Below are 22,708 nucleotides of genomic sequence, written 5' to 3'. Positions count from 1 at the left end.
GAGGATAGAGCTTTCTAGGCATACTCAATGACCCAAAGCAGCAAGAGACAATATCATGTTGAGAGCAATCAATGCCTACAGGCCTAACGCAAGAGGCGACAACAGCCTTTTACGATAGGCAGAGAGAAAACCTATTGTTTATTACCTAGAGTAAAGGACGGCTGAACAATTAGGTTTCCTCGTTGTAATATAAACTAGACGAAAATTGAAAAAGATACAATATCTATGTACTTAGTAAATAAATATATTGATTTACATTTTTAATTAAATTATAATAACAATCATACAACCTAGTTACAATTCGCGCCAGGTTTACAAATTATATCGGTATTCTAACAATTTTGTTAAACCACAATCAAATTAACCAGAGTCTGGTACGAAGTTAATGATAACATTAAAAAGAAAGGACTTAGGTCCTTACAAATAATAAGCTTTTAGTGTAAAAAAGGAAAAACCATTTTTCTTTTTCAGTTAACATAAAGATGTAAAATATAATGTGTTATAATCTTCATGTTTAGAATAAGAATAAGGATAGTGTATGTACCTCGAAACTGAAAAAAAGTTAACTCTAAACCAGTGCCAGACCGAGTGCCTGAGTGTGACGAAAACGATTTTAAAACATTTAATGGAATCAGGCGTTATTTTGCGGAAGGCCATCCTGAGTAACAAAAGGACCAATATTTTGCCACTTCCGCACAGGCAGTGGTAGTCGTGCAACAAAGTGTACCGCCCGCCAGTGCCAAACACAGAGTCTGTGTTTGGCAAAATCAAAATGGGTGTAACATAACTTCTGAAGATGCTCCGTGGAGGGATGAAACACGTGTTTTGTAATTTAACGTGGTAGTTGTGTAATTCGCATTATTTGCCGCATGTGCATTTATCGGGCGGTGAACTTTGTTGGACGACTACCACTGCATGTGCGGAAATGGCTAAATATTGGTCTTTTTCTTACTGATTTTAAAACAGTTGACCACTAGAAAGTTCGCGTATTTTCAGATGAAGAATTAATGGTTATACTTTTTAGAAGCTTCTAGTTTTTTCTGAGGTTTTGAATTATTTTCTACATGAGACTTTCGAAGTCCTCATTGACCATAAAAATTACTTTTTGTTTTGTAACTACTCGAAGGTTTTTTTTTTGCGATTTTTTCTTCTTTATGCGGTCACTATCCACCCAACAAAAAAACAGGAGTGTATATGTGTCTTTTTGCTTGCGTGTATTTCGTCTTAGAATTAAATATTAGTAATTAATTATTAGTAATTTTAGAAGAATTATTTTAATAACTCACCACCATGTTTAATATAGAACCGATTGAGACGTGCGATAGGTTGCTATATTGATTTGATTGTTATTTTTCAATTGAGTACCGTTGACTTCCAGCAGACGCCTGCGACGCGCGCCGATGGCAAGCAGCTGCCGCCCCACGGTCGTGCCATGTACGACTTCATATCAAAGGAGCCGGGGTGAGCATGTCCCAGATTTTTTTTGAAGCTTATCATAGCACGTCTATTACAGGAAATGGTCTGGTATGGTCATAAATACTGTAATAATTGAAAATAAACAAAACTTTTGAATATGGAATCTCAATTTTTTTTTAATTGTTCATTGTATTTTTTAATTTTCGCGCCAATATTTTGTAATATTAAAATAGAGTAGGTGATGAAGTGAATCGAATCGCTGTGATTGTATAACGAAAAGCAAGTATTACATATGGTGCCAAATATAATTTTTAAAATCCTCCGTACCCTTGGTATTAGTCAAATGTTTTGTGTTCCGGGCTAATAGGCGCAATGAAACCTTTGTGATAGAAAAAGATCTGGCTGTCATGCTTTTGTACGAAAAAGACGATCAAAGCACTAAGGTAAATAATTCGAGAAAATTCCTGCCCAAAAGCAAAAGATTATATCTGGTAATAAAAAAATAGGGTCATAAAATTAAAATTACTGAAGCGGTAAGCAAGGGGAGGTAGGCTGCTTACAACTGATTGTATTGGAAGCCAATACAAGATGCAACGTCCAGCATTACGCTTACTAACAGTATAAATCTTTTATCAGTATGCCATTACATATACTTGTCCAATGTCCGGCTAGTATTAAAATATTTATTTGCCATATGTTGTTTGCAGTGACCTCTCGTTCAAGAAGGGCGACACGATAATGCTGCAGAAGAAACTGGATCCATTCTGGTACCACGGCGAGTGCTCGGGTCGAACCGGCATGTTTCCCATCACATATGTACAGGTTTGGACTATTTCTTTGAAACTTATTTACAAAAAACTTATAAATTTTCCCGCTGTTAGAACACGAGAAAGAGCGTAGGGATATAAATATGTCGATGGTGTAATTCAACAAATAAATGAAAATAAATATATATAGAATTACAATTTAAAAGTAGATGGACTGATTACTCAGTGATATAGTCTAAATCTGAGGCCTTCATTCAAAAACAGAAATTCTTTACCACATGTGCACAGTTTGTATAGATAAGAAGACTGCACAAAATATTGGTTGCCAGTACATTAATTTTGTATATTATATTTCAGGTGGTGATACCTCTGCCGGTACCAACGGCTTTGTGCAAAGCCTTGTACGACTTCAGGATGTCTGCGCCTGATGAGGAAGGATGCTTGGCGTTCGATAAAGGTAACGAAATAAATACTATTGTTATAACATCAAGCTATAATATTTCGCGATTGTATATTAAATCTATCCTTTTTTACAAAGTTCTTCTTTAAATCTAAAAATTTAGATGTATAGTTCATTTACATATACTCTAATAAATAACTAACAATCTAAACAGATGTGAGATAGCCATGGACATGTCTCTAAATGTATTTTGTTTTTAAATTATAAGGTAAAAGGATGTTTTACCAATTATTTGTCGATTTCTTTTACTTATCCGCAATGGGGTTTTATTCCTTGATACATGAGATGAAAATCTTTATTATACTAATATAACTACGTCTTTTTACCTTTACGTTTAATCGAGTCTATCATTTGTATGAAAAAAGATTCAAACCTGCAAACTTGCTAAAGAAACACAGCAGGACTATGTTTTTTTTTTAAATTTAATTACACTAAATTGTCTGAATAACTACAAGAGTATTCCTTGCTCGAATTAAGAGATTCATGGAGTTGAAAGAATTCCCTTTCCCTCAATAATTTTGTTTTCGTGCCAAGTGCTCCTGCACTCATCAAGTGCACTGTACCGCGGAGGATATATTCGCCAAGCGAATGAAATATAAGTGATGAATAAAGAGGTCACTGAGCAATTGTAATGTTGCAGGTGCAATTATAACGGTGCATAGGCGCGTGGACGAGAATTGGGCAGAGGGACGGCTGGAGCAGCGAGTTGGTATTTTCCCCATCGCCTTTGTTGAGCTGAACCAAGCTGCCAGGCAGCTTATGAACAGGTTGTTACCAATTAACTTATATCTCACCTCTGAATCTCATACTTTGGTATAATTTTGGTTAACCCAGTTTGCGACAGGAGTATCACCTAATTCTTTTTTTAGTCTTTTAAAAACAATTTGGAGATTACGTGGTTCATCAAAAATAAATACGCTTTTTTACATGATTTTTTTGGTTTTAGCACAAATCTCTAATTTTGTTATAATTCATTTTAAAATTCTATTAAAATAAATAAATTTCAATCAGTCCCTGTAGAATTTGTATTGAAAAAAGTTACTGGCCTGCCGCAAACAAATAGAAATCGAAAAAAAATGAGTCATATTTCAGATGGATTACTATACAGGTGATTGGACATAGGTGGTTAAGGTTAAACCTCTTTGCTGACCAATGACCTATATGTTGACCCTTATAAAGTTTTTACACCAATCAACCTTTATAATGATTTGAAATCTATTTACAGCGTGCCGCTAAACCGACCAGTACCACCTGTCCCGGAGCACACGAGAGCAGGCCACTCCGAGCACAGGCATACGCAGCACGCGCACCGCTACCAGCAGATGTCTCTGTCAGCGCCGCCCACTGCCCAGGGCAACTACCAAAATATGGCGCCCATCGCTCAGCCTCACCAGAATTACCACCCCACGCACACGCAGGCCATGCAGTCCCAACTTTTGATCCCGCAGCCCGTTTCCCAACAGATCTCTCACTTCATAAACATGCACAAGGGCATGCAGCATCAAACAATGGGCATACAAAGCGTCTCCCGCTTCATAGAAGACTTCCACCGACTCGGAGGCGCCAAGTTCGAGAACTACTCCACGCACAAAGTCGACACCACCTACCAAAACGTACGCGCCCACGATCACTTTCCCATCTCTGTGGCGAATTTCAACGCGAACAACGCCAGCTCTGACTCCAGCTCCAGCATGAACACTCCCTCTGTCGGCGTCAGTTCCACCACAACACCCAACACCAGCTCCAACACTAGTACCTGTGAAAGCGCGGAGCCCAGCCTGCCCAGTTCTCCTGATAATAATACCGAACGAAATACAACCGTCACCGCACCTAATACGGCTCAAAATCCAACAACAGATTCCAACAACGACAACGAAGGCGAAACGTCGCTCAACACTTCTATGGGAGTTTTAAGCCTCAATGAAAGTTCCACAGCGACTAATACATCTTTAAATGTCAGCTTACCGCCATCGGAAAGTCCAAAATTGAATGCATCAGCCACTAGCAATTGTTCACAGAACCAAAATGAAAATACAGAAAGCGTAAGCAATAATGACACTTCTCGCCTTGACGTACCGTCGTCCTCCAAGAACGTTATGCGTTCAAGTGGACCGGATTCCCTGTTAAATTTCGGTTTAGGCTTGCAAGCGGCATTGTCGCCATCTCACGCCAAGGATGGAAACTACATGGCGAGGTCCCATAGAGACCATCATCATCGAGAAAGAGAGAAGAGACACAGTTTGACACCTTCTACGCATTTGCAAGGAAATCATACGCCTCAGAATAGGTGAGATCATTTAATGTATGAATAACAAAAAAATTGCATTTTGTAGTTTCGTTAACATCTCTGAGTATATAGGCCTCAGAGAATATAGGCCTAAAGCAAACTGCTAGACGTGTATTTTTTATTTGGGAAATAAACCGTATGTTTAAACACAGTATATCATTAATTTTCATTAAAATCTAACACCGAAAAAATATATAATAAAGTATTGATAATATTATAAATGTGAGTAGGTGCCCCAAGTTGAACTACGACATGGTTAAGTTCGCGAGAAGTCACTAGATGCGAGCAGTGTGAGACCGATCATCGTGGTAATGATTGGAGGAGGCCTATACCTTGCTTCAGACGTGTATCAGATAACATGGTGATAATGATGAATATAAATATTAGGGCAAAATTAGTACAATCGATCATACTAAGAAACGAAACAAATAATGACCTTTAGATAAGTAACGTAAAAATTAAAGCTGATTGTACTACTAGTGTATATTGTATGTATTCTAAACTTGATAAAAATGTAATAAATGGCATAACAATACACAACAAACACATTATTAAATAAGTAGGTGCATTATAATTTTAATTGACGCCTAATCGTACCATTTTATTACATCTCCTTCTGATGTGCTGCTCCAAATAGAATAAATAAATATTGACTTTATAAATTATGACATAATGATGTTTTTGAATAATAAATGATTTCCTTTCGTTTTAGACACTCTGCTGAGATCCTAGCAACCAGCCTGTTAGACCACGCCCCAGAGCGAGACAGAAAACGAACCGAGAGAGAAGGAGAAAGAAGACGACGTAGGTCCAGAAGTAACGAGAGGCCGTTGCCTGCAGCCTACATAGCTTTGTATCCATATAAACCTCAGAAGTCTGATGAGCTGGAGTTAAAAAAAGGAGGTATGTAGTATCAAAAGGATATTTGTATGGCTATAGTTTGTATTGGGCTAATGCAACCGCATCCATGTTTGCACAGTTTACTTGCTGCTGACTGATTGAACATGAGTGTCTACTATATGATGTGTGTGATGTTACACTACCATTTTAACTTTTTGCTGGTAAAAACTTTAATCTGTCAGATTACATCCGAGCTATAACGATGTTGTACGGGATATACCCGTGTAAGTGTAGTGTTTTAATTGTAGTGTAGTGTAAGTTGTGCAAAGCAAGGACTACTCGTCGGTCGGTAGCGAAGCGGACTGACCATGGCGGCCCTCGCTTAAACGCAGGCGAGGCGGATGCGACCGCCGGTGTCGTGAGTACGAGTATGATGAGAGTGTAGTGTATCGTGCCCGACGGGGGCCGGACTTGAGATGAGAAAGAGGGGAATTATTTGAATTCCGCTTTCCTTAAAGCTCTTGCAGCTTAAAGCCGAATGCTCTGCAATGAGCACAAAGCGTTTCGATGGACCGGAGACTTAGCGAAGCTTTGCGACGAACATAGATATTACGATGAGGTATATATTGGCGAGGTATTGACTTGTATATCTAATTACTAACTACGTACAGTAAACTGGAGACATTAAACAAATTATATATGGATGCACCAAAAATATTCAATTGTTACAGAAAAACGTTTCTAATGTAGGACAAATAATTTACTTTTTACTTATTTTTTTTAAATTAATTTATATAATACATGTGTTAGTCGGCCATATTTGTGAAAGGCCTATGCGTAAGCGTCTATCGGCTGATATGATTACTATTCCCAGGCGTGTACACGGTGACGGAGCGGTGCCGCGACGGCTGGTACAAGGGATGTTTCGAGCCCACGCAGCGCTGTGGCGTGTTTCCCGGTAACTACGTGGCACCAGCCGCGCCGCACCACCAGCCGCGCGCCAAGCACGACAAGGTGCAGCCCGAAATCGGAACTTATCTCTATAACGATAAGGTACAGATTATTCTAAACCAATTTGTCAAAATTAACCCTTAGTGTACATTAATTAATGTACTACACTATCTTCAGTAAAGTTTAATTTTGATTAATTAGTGTTTTGTATAATATATGCCTCTTTTTTACAGACGGTTGTTCAAGCTAACCCTAAATCTACTCAAGCGCCTCCTGATGCACCACCAAGAGCTGCTAGCCCAACTCCTGGTATGATATGTTCAAATATTACATTATCATTATTTCTGCTACATTACACTAAAATTGCTTAAGAAAACATCCTCTTATTCTAAATTTGCATTTATAAATGAAACTGCTATTTCACCAATATTTTAAAAAATATGTGTGTGTTTAAGTTTTTAAATCGTACGGCGATTAAACAAATTGTAAAAAACATCACTAGTCAATCATAACTTTTATATAAAAAATAAATTGTCTTTTTCTAGTTTACGAAGTTTTTTCTTATACGTTAATGACGTCTGTTATAAAAGTAGTATAATGTCTTTTATTTTTAAACTCCTGTATTTAAGAAATTCGAAGGTTCCTCGGACCTATCGACCCTAGTTCCTACCTCTTACCATGAGTGATGGAAGCACTTAAAACTTCGGTAACGTTACATTACCTAATAAGTAGTAATATCCTCAAAAATATAAGTAGTAATTAAAAGGTAAAAAGAACAAGTAAAGAAATATATCAAATTAAAAATTGGAATGTCTATAATCAGTAATTCAACATTTTTAATAGCATCAGAAGTCAATTGTTAAATACAAAAAGCTACATTAAAGCAGAATATGACAAAATAAACACTTAATCATAATCATCATCAAGTCTGTATATACAAGCCTTCTGCAAAGATCGTAACGATGACCAGTCATACGCTGCCCCGCATCAAGCGGCTTCCCATGACCTTAAGTTTGATGTCGGTTCACTGCATCTTTAAATACATACAAATAATAAAAGTATTTTAGCAGGTATAATTGATTTGTCATGTATATTATAATTTTATATTTAATGTTAATTGTATGATTTCAGCACAACCACTCACATACCCGTGGAGCGCTCAATTGGCACAGCCGCAGCAAAGTACTCCGAAAACTGAAAAGGTAAGAGGACCCTTCTTGTAACTATTAATCATAATTTCAGTTGTGTCCAGCAACTAAAATTTCACTGCCGGATATAGCCTTGCTCCATGTATTTCGAAGATCGGTAGGAAGTGACCTTCATCTAGCGTCTTACGTCCAGTAGAGAACCTTAAGGCCCCAGCTTCAATCAGCTCTGCGCGCTATATGGCCGGCCCATTGCCAATTCAACTTGCCAGTCCGTTGGGCTATGTCGATTCGTTCTCGTAGACAATACAGAGCATAGCCATCTTCATGGCTCGTTGAGCACTAGTTGGTAAGTCTGTCCTACCATAGTAAAAACGAAAGTGTTAGCCATCACAATCGCATTCAACAAGAGGCACTTGAGATATAGAACAGATAGGCCAGACGTTTCTCGATCTCTTCCGCCGTGCCGCTCATATATATCAAGAGTATCTACTTGCACAATATAGCGACTATTTCTGCCCTGATGATAATAGCCAAAAATGCTGAACGTTAAGACACGTAACTGGTCAGTATGTCAAAAATTCGCCTTGAGTGTCGGGTCCATCGTGTTGTAGAGGGCGTTGGTGGGCCGCGTAACAAGTTTAAACAGGCCTCCTGGCGATGAATTGACTTTCACCTTCACTGACCAGAATCTACCTTATATTAGTTATGTTTGTAATAAACGCCAAAGTAGGTTTTGGTAGACAGGATGATGCATCATTAAATTCTATGCTTACGGGCCCAGTTATGACTTAGCCGTAACATTTACCAAAAGGTGAAAACTGTGCTTCTTTCTTTGTTAAAACAGATATCGAATAATAATTTTCTTTATTAAAAAGAGTACAATGTTCATGATAAAAAATATGTTTCCAGCCAAAAGAAAAAGCGAAAGCGGAAAAATCATCGATATCCACAGGAGTAAGTCTAATGAAGAGATTAGCCGCTATGAAGAAGTGTAAATCTCCTCCACCAGTGGGTTACAGCATGGACAACCCGGTGTTCGAAGATGGGCCGGGTCCCTCGCTGGCCACGCCCACACCTCACCCTGTACACGTGCGGTAAGAATGATTCATGAATCATACCAATTTGCTCTAAGTAGTGCCAAATAGTTTTTTTTTTTTGATAGCTTGATTGTCTTAAATCATTCACATTAAAAATATTCACAGTGAAAATTCGAAAGTACTCTGGAAATAACCAATGATAATAGACGAATATACAGATGCATATTAACCTATAGTTGAAGTGTAGCAACGGTGCCAAAAAAAATTACCTTCAAACTCGCCCATATACAAATTGGCTTATTTATCATATTAAATCACGATTTTCTTTGAAAGTTCTGGGGCCTCAGTGTGGAAAATATTAAATAAAAATAAAAACAAAAAAATTATTAACCCCAAATTATTTTTTTAATAATAATGAAGCCATTTATTTCCAAATCTTAAAAAAATTACATTTAATGTTTAAAGTAATATGTAATGTAAAATTGATGATTTGTTAAAAGAAACCAAAAAAAAAACAACATACAATAATCTCAGGAGTTAGTAATTTTTATTCTTTGATCTGGACTGGCGTAAGTTATCTCGATATATTTATAAATTAACCATATAAAATGAAAAAAAAAAAAACTAAAATTAATGGAGACCTCTAATATATTAGTTATTTTAGTTTAGTTTAGTTAGTTATATTCCCTTTAAATAACACTATCGTGACGTAGTCTTCCGATTCCGATATTACTTTTGGCTAAAGTATAGCTCATTTATCATTTGACTTAATAATGATGTAATTAATGATTGGATTCTCACAGTGTTGTCACCGGGAGCTAAATAAGATCAGTTTGCCAGACTGACTTATTGAGACATCAGGATTACTTCAAGTAGGGTGGCTATAATTGTTGAAGTATTTTATAAAAGGCGGTTCTGCTATTTATTTTGTTACGGTACTTTAGTTTTGTGAATCGAATCGATGTTTGTTTAAAACTAAAAGAAACCTGGATATATAGGAGTAGGCAAGTAAAACTAATAACTAACTATACCTGCTTTTCTGCCGGTAAAGTATGAAAATATTTCATGTGGTAAATTATCAAGTAGTGACTAATGAGTAGAATTGCTCGTCTGAAATGGCAGTGTAACCTACGGCTGTTGGAGGCGAAAGATTTTCGAGGGGTGACCACGGATCGGTAGACGCGGTGTAGGTAGCCCGACCAGCGCATAATCGATCATCCTGGCGATCTTCAGGGGAGCCCATTGCCTTGTAGTGGGCATCTATCGGTCGATATGGTGATGATGAATGAGTTGAATGGATGAATGAATGAATGAATGAGATTTAATAAATAAGAAACTTTAGGCAAATATGCATCTAATATTCAATGTTAGCCAAAGTAATGATTTATTAAGTTAAGACTCGGCATGAGAATTTAACATAGATTAAAATTATTTTGTACTACCCTGTAACATTAAAATTTCAAGAACTTAACCATTATTCCTACAATAACACATTTACATGGTAATTAATATATTCACAATTTAATCCATTGTGTGTGCATTTTGTGTTTCGTTTGTGTAACATTTTTGTGTACTTGTGTTGTAACAGATGCAGTGAATAATAAATATAAACTTGATTATGTATTTTTTTTTATAATTGTTATTTCGATAAAATCCAGAAAAAGTTTATAAAAAGTGTCTTTTATGGGAGTAACAAAATATAGGAAAAAAGATGTTAATTGGTTAACAAGTAGTGTCAAAAATTTTGTGAAAATATTATTTGAAAATAAAAATTATTATTATTATTTAGTAGAAAAGATGAAAAAAAAACTTGTTTAGTATCTATCTAAAATATAGTGAACAAAATTTGAAAGTTTTAACAAAATTCCGTACATTCAGACCGTTGTATTAATGTGGTGAAATAAGTAATGGTCCAAGTCGAGGTCCCTGAGGTAACCTATGATTTTTATTACTGTAGAGGTCTGTACTAAGGTGCTTTAGTGCTATGACTATAAATTATTGACAATGTTGTTATTGAAATGACTTTATTGTTGTAATTCAAATACTGTTATATATTATTATTTCTTATTATGTTTCTCTGTATCTGAGACAACACGATTTGTTCCATCTACTCACTACACTATCATATGTGCAACTCACCTAGTTGATTGTGTGCAATGTTAACATTTAGAACTAGGTCACAGTCTAGTGTTCCCCCAATTTTCTAGAATGCTTTCCTCATACGTTTTTGTCTAGTTGTAAACCATACATAGTTTGCACTCACTTTAATTTTTTTTTTTTTGAAAATTAGTTGGTTTTATCTATTGTGTTTTGTTGTCTTGGTTAGTATTGTCAAATTCATAATAATGTAAATATTCAATCTTCTTGCTAAAGTCTTCTTGTTGCATTTTCACATTTTTATTCTTTTTGCTTAGAAAATTGAGTTTCTTTTGATCTTGTTTTAAGTCTCTATATGTTTCATATTGATCATTTGATTGTTTGTGATGCAGTATTATTTCCAATTTGCATATTTTGGTGCTTTTATCTTCTGTTTGGATAGACATGCTCTTTAAATGAAGTTAAAACATTTTCGGCGTCTTTGGCCCCTTGTCGCTTAATGAAGAGACCGCCACAAAAGGCATCATTTCTTTTTCTCTTTAATTCTTGCTACGACGTAGGCCTCGTCTTTAAGGGTTTATTTTATAGACTTTTTATTTTGTAATATGTACCTTATTTCAAATTCATTAAGGTTTAATTTACATGAACAGTTTAAACATCGTTTTCGAAAATTTCTTTTACTCGTTGTAAGTGGTGTCGTGAGTGGTTCGCGATTCGTGTTGGGGGTACAAGGCGATTGTTTGTGTGCGTGGGCGCAGGTCTGGGTCGTGCCCGTCGCAGCTGCTGCGAACACTTCCGGGCGCCGCGGGGGCGGGGGAACGAGCGAGACAGAAAGAGCGCGCCGCACTGCTCGCACTGCACGACCAACGAATGCACAGGTGTTAAATGCAATCACACTAACCGGCATATCACATCCGACGACAATACAACTGAAAATTATACTATATAATACTTTTATTAATCTATTGCATTGCTTATTTGAATATAAATTAGTATATTGATTAAGAGATTCGCAGAGGAACTGAGGTCACGAATGTATCTCGAAGATTTGCTCCTGTAAAGTGGCAATGGGCAGGCACTTCGCTCATATAACCAAAGTTCTCGAGCAGCGACCTCTTTTGGTAGATATGATGGTATGATGATGAAAAGTCTGGATGCGGGCATCACAATGTCGATCATGGTTTTGGGGGTGGCCCTATGCCTTGCAGTGGGCGTCTCTTGGTTGATATGAAGATGACGATATGAATTATTATCGCTTAAAAGATTTTTAAAAATTAAACTTATGAAAATTTAAAAAAAACAACTCTGTTCCTAAAACAAAAATAAAGCAATGTATTTGCATTAAATTGTTAAATTATAGTTTTATTGTAAAGTGTAGGTTTTCGGCAATTGCGAAAAATGTAATTTGCCTATTATTAAAAATAATAATCAATAAGTGGCCGAAAAATTGGAGTAGATAATTTGATAAAAGTCAGATAGTTAAACCCAAAAAGTATAGTGTAAATTTCGTTTGATGTGATAGTGCCGGAAAATAATGCATGCATGTACACTAACATTTAGAATATTCCTTGCATGTTATCAAGTTATTTTGTAAAGTTACTTGTTTTAGTGTTCATGAAAATATGTACATAAATAAACAGTAAAAAACAACATGAAACAGAGCTTTCATGTAGTTTTTTCCTGTTTATGATTATATATGTAATATAAAAATAAATCACACCTACAGGATGATATGTGCAATAGCTATAAAGGGATAAATGAACAGTTTATTTGCCAGAAAAATCTTTAAAGATTTTAAAACTTCTAATCATCCTGTATAAAGCGATCACTCGGAAATATATTTCACTGATATATTTTTTATCTGTAATTTGAGGGGCTAATAACTTCTGGCAGTATAGTCTACAAAGACAGTTTTAATTTAAATATGTAGCAATATGAATTTTAAAACATTTTTTGAATTACATTATCATTACGTTATTCATTATTTCTGAAACAATTGAATTTTGAATAGTGTTCACCCATTTGTAACTTATACATTTTAAACCAATCACTTTGTATATATAAAAAACATTATAGAATGTTTGCTCCTTGTTCTGTCTTGACTGCTTGTCCGCATGTTTTGGCACTTGTTTCATTAACATATTCATTCGCAGTTTAATGCAAACGTCATTAAAAGGTAAGTTCGCGTTACTATATCCCATTGTCTAAATGTAAATCATGACAATGATTTCTTTTTAAATCCGTAGTACGACACATATATAAAAAATAAAAACTCTCTAGTCTCTTTTGATAGCACGAACATTTTATAATTACATTACGAATTATTAAACTTTATTATGATAATTGATTTAAATTTACACGTATTAAATGATTTATTTAAAAATATTATATAAATTGAACATAGTGTGGGTGTAAAAGAGCAAAAGTATCCGAAAATTAGGTATCAACAAATAAAAAGCTTAAAAAATCATATGAACTTTTTTAAAAGATAACTTTCTGAAATAACCGACATAGACTCCGGAATTGGTAAGTTGAAGTGGCAGTGACGACCCCACATAATGAGCAGAACTGGTGACAGCTGGAGCCTTAAGGTTTTAGTGTGGCAACCACGGACTGGCAAGTGCACCGTGAGAAGTCCACCCACTAGATGGAGAGACAACCTTGTTAAGGTCGACGGAAGACTATGGTGAAGGCTATAACCAGCTGTGCATATCTCGTAACCCAAATGATGATGATGAAATTTATGAGGCGCATACAATATTTTATTCAATAACTACATTATTTTTATGACTATAATTAAATAGGCATAGGCAATAGTAATAAAAATGTTTACGTGTACCGTTTAAATAATAGTTATGTAATTTTAATTATGTGGATGCAGAGCAAGTAATGAGGGTCCATGGCAGAGCCAGCATCGCAAGTCGCAGTCCCTCGACGTGACGGTGGCACGCAGAGACCGCCACCACTCCCAACCAGTCAAAGAGAGGTATTACCCCTATTCTTCATCACCTCCATCGCAGCATCCATATTATAAAAACCGAAACACCCTGTACCGCACCGTTAGATCGAGTTTATGATGACGAGATCCGCAGAAGGACAAGGATACCTATATAGCTTGAAGAGTTACTCTTCTGAAGTGGGCGGGGCATATCGCTTGTACAACCAATGGCCGTTGGGATTAAAAGGTTCTCTGTTTGGGCTTTGGGCTGGAGTCCACTAGGTGGACCGACGATTATAGTTATGGTTGCGGGAAGTCCTTGGATTCGATCATCGTGGCGATCTTTTCGCCTATGCCTATGCCTTGCAGTGGGATTCTAACGGCTAATATAATGATGATATAGTAGCATTTTCTACTTTTTTTAAGTATATCCTCTGGCCGCTAAATGCCAGTTTAATAGCATGATTTAAGTTTTTATAGTTATAGTTTAAAATTGTTCGATTCAATCTTTTGTGAAAAAGCAAAACGGATGAGTAATCATACATCGCATTACTAAAGTAGAAAAGGATACAATAATATGTATACTGTAATTATTTTACAGTATTTAAAAAAAATTAAAAATTGTAATTGCCATTCTCTTGTCGTTCTAGATTCCGTTGCATAGCACCTTATCCGCCCAACTCTGAGTACGAATTGGAGTTGAAGGTGGACGACATCGTGGTGGTCTCTCGGAAGCGCGGCGACGGTTGGTACAAGGGGACGCTGCAACGGACGGGCCGCACGGGACTCTTCCCAGCATCATTCGTACAAAGCTGCCCGCATGACTGACGTCGTAACACCTCTGACCCGCCTAGGTACTTCGCAACATTATTTTGAACATAGCAGATGTGCTACGAACCACTACGTATCGGCTACGCATCTGCTACGTTTTAGCTACGCATCTGCTACGATGTGTAAAGCTCAGTGTTGAGTTTATTTTTCTTGTAGGCAGGTACAGAAGGTACATCCAACTCTTTTTTACACGACCTTAAAATAGCAAATAATTTAATTTATAATCTCTACAATTTTTTGTATTTCTAATTTTGAACCGCTTACAGATATTTATCTAAAAATTCTTCAAAGTTCTTTAAACGCAACTGTTGTACAAGACTTATGAATATCTGACGTAATTATTGACGATATCATTTTTGGTCCAGTCCAAATTAAACATGACCGCTTGTTATAAAGGATGGATTGTAGCTTAATTTATTTCATTCCTTATTTTAATTTGTAATTTATTTTGTATTGATGGACTGAATTTTCAATGTACACAAATTTAAATTTTTTTCATAATAAAAATAAATTGTTTTCGTTTTATAAATACTTATTTAATATGAATTTCACAATTTTTAGCACGATTGTTTTTTGGATAATAACATATTTCAATTTCTTATGCATCACACATATTAAACGATTACCTTTGCACGCTTTTCCGACGAATGTATCTATGGTGTTAAAAAAAAGAGTTGAATGTATTACTAAAAACAGTATGTCATTAAGCGATATAGTTTTATTTATCATTGCCAGTAGTTTCAACTTAGTAAGTGGGGTCAGAGTTGCCATGTTGAAAACTAGATTAATATTTGGTTAAAAAATAGATTATAAAAATTAGATATCGAAAATTAAATGTTTAATGTAGATTTGAGAGAACTTTTAAAATTTACCCGATCATTATTGTAAAAAGGATTTTTGATAATTTGTCGAATGAATAAACCAGCGGGCCAAAGGCGAGTCCAGTGAGAGATCGAACTATTTTTATAGGGATTAATGAAGCGATGTAATAAATAAACGGATTTATTACAGTTATGATTTCTTAATGTTGTTAAAATTGACCTCACGGAGTACTGTTCACGTAGGCACTCTTTAAATTCTTATTAATATTGCGTTCATAGTGAAATAATGTAACAATGTAAATACGGAAGTAGTTTCAAATAGCAAATTTATTTTAAATATAAATTGCATGCGACAATAGTTCGATAATACCATAGACCAGGGGTGTCAAACTCAAAAGCTAATTTGGGCCAAATTATTTAATTTGACTAGTAAACATATACAAGCAGTTTAAATGACGTATCAGTTTTAAGTATCGTTCCTAATTCATATTTTCAATTTATACGCTGCGTCATAAAATTTTTAATCTCGGCCGCACGCGGTCAGCTAGTTTGACACCCCTGCCATGAATTAATTTTGTGAACCATAACTCATTTTTCCAATAAATAGGACGTTTTGTAAAAAAAAATAAGCAATAAAATAGCAAATTTAAAATATGTAACTAATGTAACATGAACAATGAAATAACTGCCTTATTGTATCCCCACAGCGGCTGGATTAAGTAATCATTTTTTATTGTATATTATATTCGAACAGTTTCACGAATAGAGAATCAAATTCCCTACCGGAGGTGGACAAGTCTATCTACCTTCACATTGCCAGTTACATTAATGTACCAGAGATTGTCAAGTATTACCTGATAATCTCTGTATTACACCTCCAGTAGCGATAGCTCCAATAGTACTTTAGTATATCTATATGAGTGGTCTAGGTGCAAAGCTTGCTGTAAATAACAAAGTTTTATCGTCCCCATCCCATACCTATATGAATATATAATTATTATACAATATCCGAAGTAGCACGAAATACAAATAGTGTGTGCGACAGAGATAACGCTCTACAAAGCCGAAATTAGCTGATTGTCTCTCTCCAAAGGTCGATGGGCAATATTTCTCTCCGGGTACTGTACTAAATTCGCTGGGTCTAGTTAAGCTGTCGCTCAACAAATGGTACAGCTATTTGTTTTATCGACAGGTATAAATTTATATTTTCTCATGTAAACGCATCCTTTTATATGATTACCTATGAGATAAGTTGTAGGTGTTGGTTTTGTAGACCGTTCAATAAATGCAGTATAGTATGACTCAAGATCTACTACCTAATTAAATCCAAATCAAGTCAAAACAGCTTTATTATATAAGATCTTTACAGTTTAAATTTAAAGTTGTATGTTAGTTCGTAACTCGCCACCTATTGAGAAGAACTAACACCAAAGTTAGAAGTGTATAACTTTTTTCCTTTTTAAAAAAGAACAATTAATTTGCAAACATATTTATCGTAAATATACTCTGAAATAAAAAAAGGCTTGTGGGATTCTTCTACGGTCTTAAGGAATTAATAACACGAAGTTTGAAATTGAAGTGTGTATATTTCGAACTTCGCATGTATTTATATCGACGTAAATTAACAATTTTATTTCTGTGGAATTCTCCTTTTCGATGCGCCGCTGATGATGACGTAATGTTACCTCTACAGCCTTTTAGTAAAGCCTTAGTAAGTTTCTTGAATTTACATAGATATGTACCGCGTCGTTTGATAGTTTGTCATGATATCGTATATATTGACTTAAAAAGGAGTGAGACGTTTTATGGCGTGTAATAGCAGGTAGAGCAAGTTTATTATTATTCTTTATATTACGTTGATGGAGGTGACTTTTTATTAAATGGAATCAGGCGTTACCTTGCGGAAGTCCGTCCTAAGTAAGAAAAGGACCAATATTTGGCCACTTCCGCACATGCAGTGGTAGTCGTGCAACAAAGTGCACCCCCCGCCAGCCCGCTGACAAATGCGCATGCGGCAATCAATGCTAACTACACAACTGCCACCGTCAAATCACTCAACATGTGTTTCACCCCTCCACGGGGCATGTTTAGGAGTTATGTTACACCGATTAGTGCCTTTTTGACCATTGCCATTTGACTCTATGTTTGGCGGGCGGTGCACTTTGTTGCACGACTACCACTGCATGTGCGGAAGTGGCTAAATATTGGTCCTTTTCTTACGGAGGTGAGTTTTTAGTTTAAATATATTATTTACGCCCACTGCAGGACATAGCCTCCTTCAAAGTTTCTTACGATGACTGACTGTTACTAAAAGCATTCATTTACTTTCCGGCGAGCTAGACTATGTCTATGCACTTAGTGGTGGACCTATCCTTCGATCTCAACTGCTGTCGGTGGCACGAGCGAAATTCCCCGCCTACTGCCATTTAAGACGAGCAATTCTTCGAGCTAAGTCAAACAAAGTCTTATTGAAAATCTATGGGGAAGCGAGAGGCGGCAGTGAACGGTCTTTGGCTAGTATGACGATATTCACTTAGAATCATTTACAGTGACGACTTATGTACATTAAGTAGAATCTGATTTACTTCGCTATAGTGATATAGGACTTTGTATGGGCAAGACTTGACTTTACTAACAAAATCAACTTTGCATTTAGACCTCTCATATTATAATAGATATTATTCTTGTAAATTAGTACGTAAGCGAATGAATTTTATTTCGTAATTCATTTTTTAGTATTTTTATAAAGTTATACCTTTTAGGATCAGTACGCTTATTATGTTTAATATACTTTTTTTAACTTTTAAGAACACTGCCATATTAGTCTTTTGTCGTTTTATTATTACAACAATTTGAAATGGTCATTTTCATGAATTTTAGATATTAAAATCTATTTTAGAATAATTTAGACGAAATATTGAAATGTTGCATGGTTTGTCTATTTACCCGGTGAATGCTTTATTTTAAATTTATAATTGTCGTTTCTTTGTAGGAATTTAATGCATTGAAACTAAGACTTTGTCGTTTTTTAATTATATATACAGAGGTTGGATGTTCTGATGCATATTTATCTCAATTTTAATGGATTATTATGGAATTTACAAGTCAGAAAAATTACAGGTTTTCGGATTTACATAAATTAAATTTCCAAATATACGGGGTGATTTGTTTATAGGTGTAAAATATTCGAAGAGGTGAATGTAGCTCAATATAGCTTATTTGTCAACAAAGTTTTTACATTTACATTCAATCATCCCCTATATAAAGTGATTGTTTTAGATTATGCAATATTAATTTTTTTTTACAGAAAATTTAATTTTTTTTTTTTAAATGCGACTATTCAATAATTTTTGGCAGTACACTCTGTAGATACAGATATTAAATAATTATTAATTTCAACACGTGAAAATTTTTCTTTACCAGATAAAGACTCCCTGCAGATTTTGTACTGCTGGAGGTCATAGGCCTGTCGCATTTCAATGCAAATATTAATTGTGACATATTTTAGTGTTTATTTCTATACAAGGAGCTTGTAAATAGGTGTAAAAACTAAAGCTTTTTTGACAAATAAGATATACAATCACCCCTTTAAAGCCTTTATATCTATTACCAATTGCATACAGGAATTGCAATAACGTCTTGGTTATTATGGGGGACATTAAGTAGCTTGAACGCTGTTACTTCGGACAGCACCGATAGATGGCGCTGGTTGTATATTGACTCGCGCTATCCAATGCAGGTAGTCGAACATAACAGCACCGCTTGGTCGGATCGGGTACTGAGTCGATGTCAATTAGTTAATACAATACATCAGACGTGACATCTGACGTTGACTTGTCTTTTTAAAATTTATTAGAGCTCGTATTTTAGATCCGTCAGACGATAATCTGAAAAACACTGTAAACGTATTAAATAAAAAATACCGATAATGGTTTACATGTTTCATATCTTTTAGCCGATTAGTTATGAATTCTTAAATTTATTTGAATACCACAAATAAGCCGACTCCATAATATCTTTCGCAATACTTCAGCCAAATATGCATTTGATTATTCGATTTCTGATCACGTCATAGTTCTCTGCGTTAACAAATATCTATGTAATATGAAAACCTTTTTGTATATTAAAACCATATTCAATTTATGTATAACAATATTGTCTATAAGCTATGTTTATTATTACTGGCTGGCTATATATTTATGAATGAAATACTCAATTATTATCCGTAAATTTAAAACCGTACGAAATTATGATGATCTGTTTTTTTATCTATGTTTAACAATATTTTGGATATTTTAGCCGGCCATAGATTAAATTAAGTATTTATTAAAACCCGTGTACAGATAAAAAATGACAACCGCTCAATAATATTCCACAGAGGTTTTGTAAATTTTAAATTTAAGTGTAAAATAATGTATTCTTCGTATAAGTTTTATATGTATTATTTATTGTTACCTCTGATATTGTGAGGAGGAAAAATTAAAAGAACTGATTCGGTTTTTAATTATTTATCTTAATGAATTAGCTTCTTGCTTCATCGTGCTTTTTTGCTTTTATGTTTTCATACTTGTGTTTTTTTTTTGTTATAAACTTATTTTTAATCTGTAATGATACAAATACCGTTGTAAAATACAGTATTGTAGTGAAAGTTTTTTGAATATTTCTATTAACAGCGCATCGATTAGTCGGTGTGGGCAAATTCATCAAATATTGTCGTAGCGTAGAGCGAGTGATGTTCGGCGTTTGTTTTCTCGTCGGATTTGTTTATATGTAATGTTCACTCGTGTTTAAGCGATAAGGGAACCATATCGAAGAGTTGATAGGTAATTTTGGAGAGAAATAAAGATTTCTTCTTACTTATATGTTTCTTTTTTCCTCATTGACTATCTATTATTATTTTCAATCAAATAAAATTTTAAAATACTTCGGTATAGCAGTTATTTTAGGCAGATTTTGAATACGACCGATTCGTAGTGGGCCTGCATACAGCGTCTACCGACGACCATAACAATCTCGTTTGTCTACCTTATGGGGGGATGTCCAACGCTGCGATCACCGGTCCTTGATCTCTGCTGCGCAAAAGCGCTGCTTTGTATATTTCAGTGTTTCATTGTTTTTATTGCTCCGTGGTAGTGTACGTAATCTGACCTCACATAACACGATTTATACTAAAATAATATTTTATCGTTGTTATATATTATTTTTTAAATATAACCATATCAGTGGTATTTACTAGGATGTTGATTCGATTGTTAGTGATTGTGATAGTAAAAGAACAGACAAGTAGTGATTATAATTTTTGGAAAAAATAATTTTTGTTTATTGTTTAAAATGCACAAATAATTACGCAAAGGACCAATAAATAGCTGCCTACGCACATGCAGTCGTAGTCGTGCAACAAAGTGCACCGCCCGCCAGCTCGCTGATAAATGCGCATGCGACCAAGGATAATTATTAAAATTTATTGATATTTTTGTATAAATGAGAGTGTTTTAATGGACAACATCAAGTCAAGTTCCATAGTTTTCGTGCGTTCTTGTAACAATTGCTTAGAATTCAAACGGTTAAAGCCAAAGCAAACATCTGTTCAGTGTGTTATGTGGTCTGCCGATTGCTATTTCAACTAGCCAGTATGTTGGGCTGTTAGTTGTTTTCATTCATTTACGGATCTCTCAACCTCTAAATAGATTTCTTAGAGAAAACCGCCAAAAATATGAACAATAATCTCTGTAATCGGTGAAATTGAAAAATAAATGTTATTAAATAATTAATTATTTTACACATATGTAACAACACAAGGATAATTAAAATAAGCCCAAAAAGAGAAGAAACAAATAGTTTTAAATATTTATAATACAAAGTACTCTAATTAAACTAAAATGACATTGTATAAATAATGATTTAATTTTTCTAGTAACGAACGTTAAAAAAATTATGATTTAAATAAACAAGATTTAATAAAGTAAAAGGTAAACATAGCCAATAACTTAAATATGCAGGTAAAAAGTCCATTCGACCTATTTCGAAAATCACAGAATGATCCTGAGCTAAGGGTTTCTAGACTAATGCAGTGTTTCCCAACGTGGAGTCCACGCCCTACAGTGGAGCAATTTGAAATTGGGCTCGGTACAAATTTAACCCTTTCACTTTAATATGAAGATTACGTTACATAAGGGGATGTACACGTTAGAAAGGTTTAATTGGGGCAGGGTACAAAATATGTTGGGGAACATTATTGCATCACAGTTTATTGAACCACAATTTTGAGTCGCCTATGTCCATCTGAAGACGTCCGAGCGCTGATGATTAAAGTACGTCTATCATCATATACATACAACTCATAACACAATCTTAGGCAGTATTCTATCCTATAGATATAAAAATAACAGCGTTAATAATATTATATGTAATGTCAACTACATGAAATATTTTTAAAAACAAAATCACATACGTGAGAATTTGAATAAGCTGCCATCTATCGTCTAAATTCTTTATTAAATCGTAATAAAGATATCTATTTGTTGTTAACCATGCGGTGTGTCTGTTCACCCGAGCACATATAATTGAAATTCAAAAATTATTTATTCAACATTGAATGGTTTACATATGTTGTTGAGTTCAACTCTACCAACTGTACTGATGATAAATAATGAAATAAACTAGGCCGGACTATTTTTTTTAAATAATATAAAGGCTTTAAATAAGAACTAAGAAAATTATATTATTTTGCTGTCGTATTGAAGCAAACTTTTACATTCAAATGAGAGGAACGATAAAAGAAAATGGCCGCTGATCGGCAAACGCAGCGTTAGACTCCCATATGTTTATGATGAAGGTCTATATCCAACTGTGGATGTCTTGCAACCCAAATGATGATAAAAGAAATCAATGTTTGCTAGATATCATAACGTCCATTGAAATGGAACTGTGAGAATGCTTGTGTACAACATAAGTACCAAATTAAGTTTTGGGAACTAATTATATGAAAAAAGTTATAATTCATTCTAAATATTTACGACAATAAAAAAAATTACAGTATAACTTAATTATTTATTATTTTATTTATATACTATCATTATACATATCAATGAATGAAAAAAAAAGTTAAAAAAGTT

General features: G+C 34.8%; 1 protein-coding gene across 1 annotated transcript in view; it reads left to right on the top strand.

Annotated features, from left to right (window-relative positions):
* The window catches only part of POSH (Plenty of SH3s), a 70,221-nt gene extending 55,164 nt beyond the window's left edge, over positions 1-15,057 (top strand). Inside the window, exons 4-15 of the mRNA XM_068766928.1 lie at positions 1,382-1,461; positions 2,124-2,238; positions 2,541-2,640; positions 3,284-3,410; positions 3,869-4,930; positions 5,643-5,833; positions 6,645-6,823; positions 6,955-7,030; positions 7,853-7,923; positions 8,779-8,963; positions 13,885-13,989; positions 14,592-15,057. Of these exons, the coding sequence (XP_068623029.1) occupies positions 1,382-1,461; positions 2,124-2,238; positions 2,541-2,640; positions 3,284-3,410; positions 3,869-4,930; positions 5,643-5,833; positions 6,645-6,823; positions 6,955-7,030; positions 7,853-7,923; positions 8,779-8,963; positions 13,885-13,989; positions 14,592-14,769 (2,469 nt within the window). The 3' untranslated portion in view covers positions 14,770-15,057. The remainder of the gene's footprint in view (positions 1-1,381; positions 1,462-2,123; positions 2,239-2,540; positions 2,641-3,283; positions 3,411-3,868; positions 4,931-5,642; positions 5,834-6,644; positions 6,824-6,954; positions 7,031-7,852; positions 7,924-8,778; positions 8,964-13,884; positions 13,990-14,591) is intronic.
* Positions 15,058-22,708: the final 7,651 nt, after the last annotated feature.

This window comes from Battus philenor, unplaced genomic scaffold, assembly GCF_028537555.1.
Source record: "Battus philenor isolate CCGP_79_NKW_IND1 unplaced genomic scaffold, ilBatPhil1.0.hap1 SCAF_22, whole genome shotgun sequence".
Taxonomy (NCBI): Eukaryota; Metazoa; Arthropoda; class Insecta; order Lepidoptera; family Papilionidae; genus Battus; species Battus philenor.
This window is presented reverse-complemented; position numbering and strand designations above follow the sequence as displayed.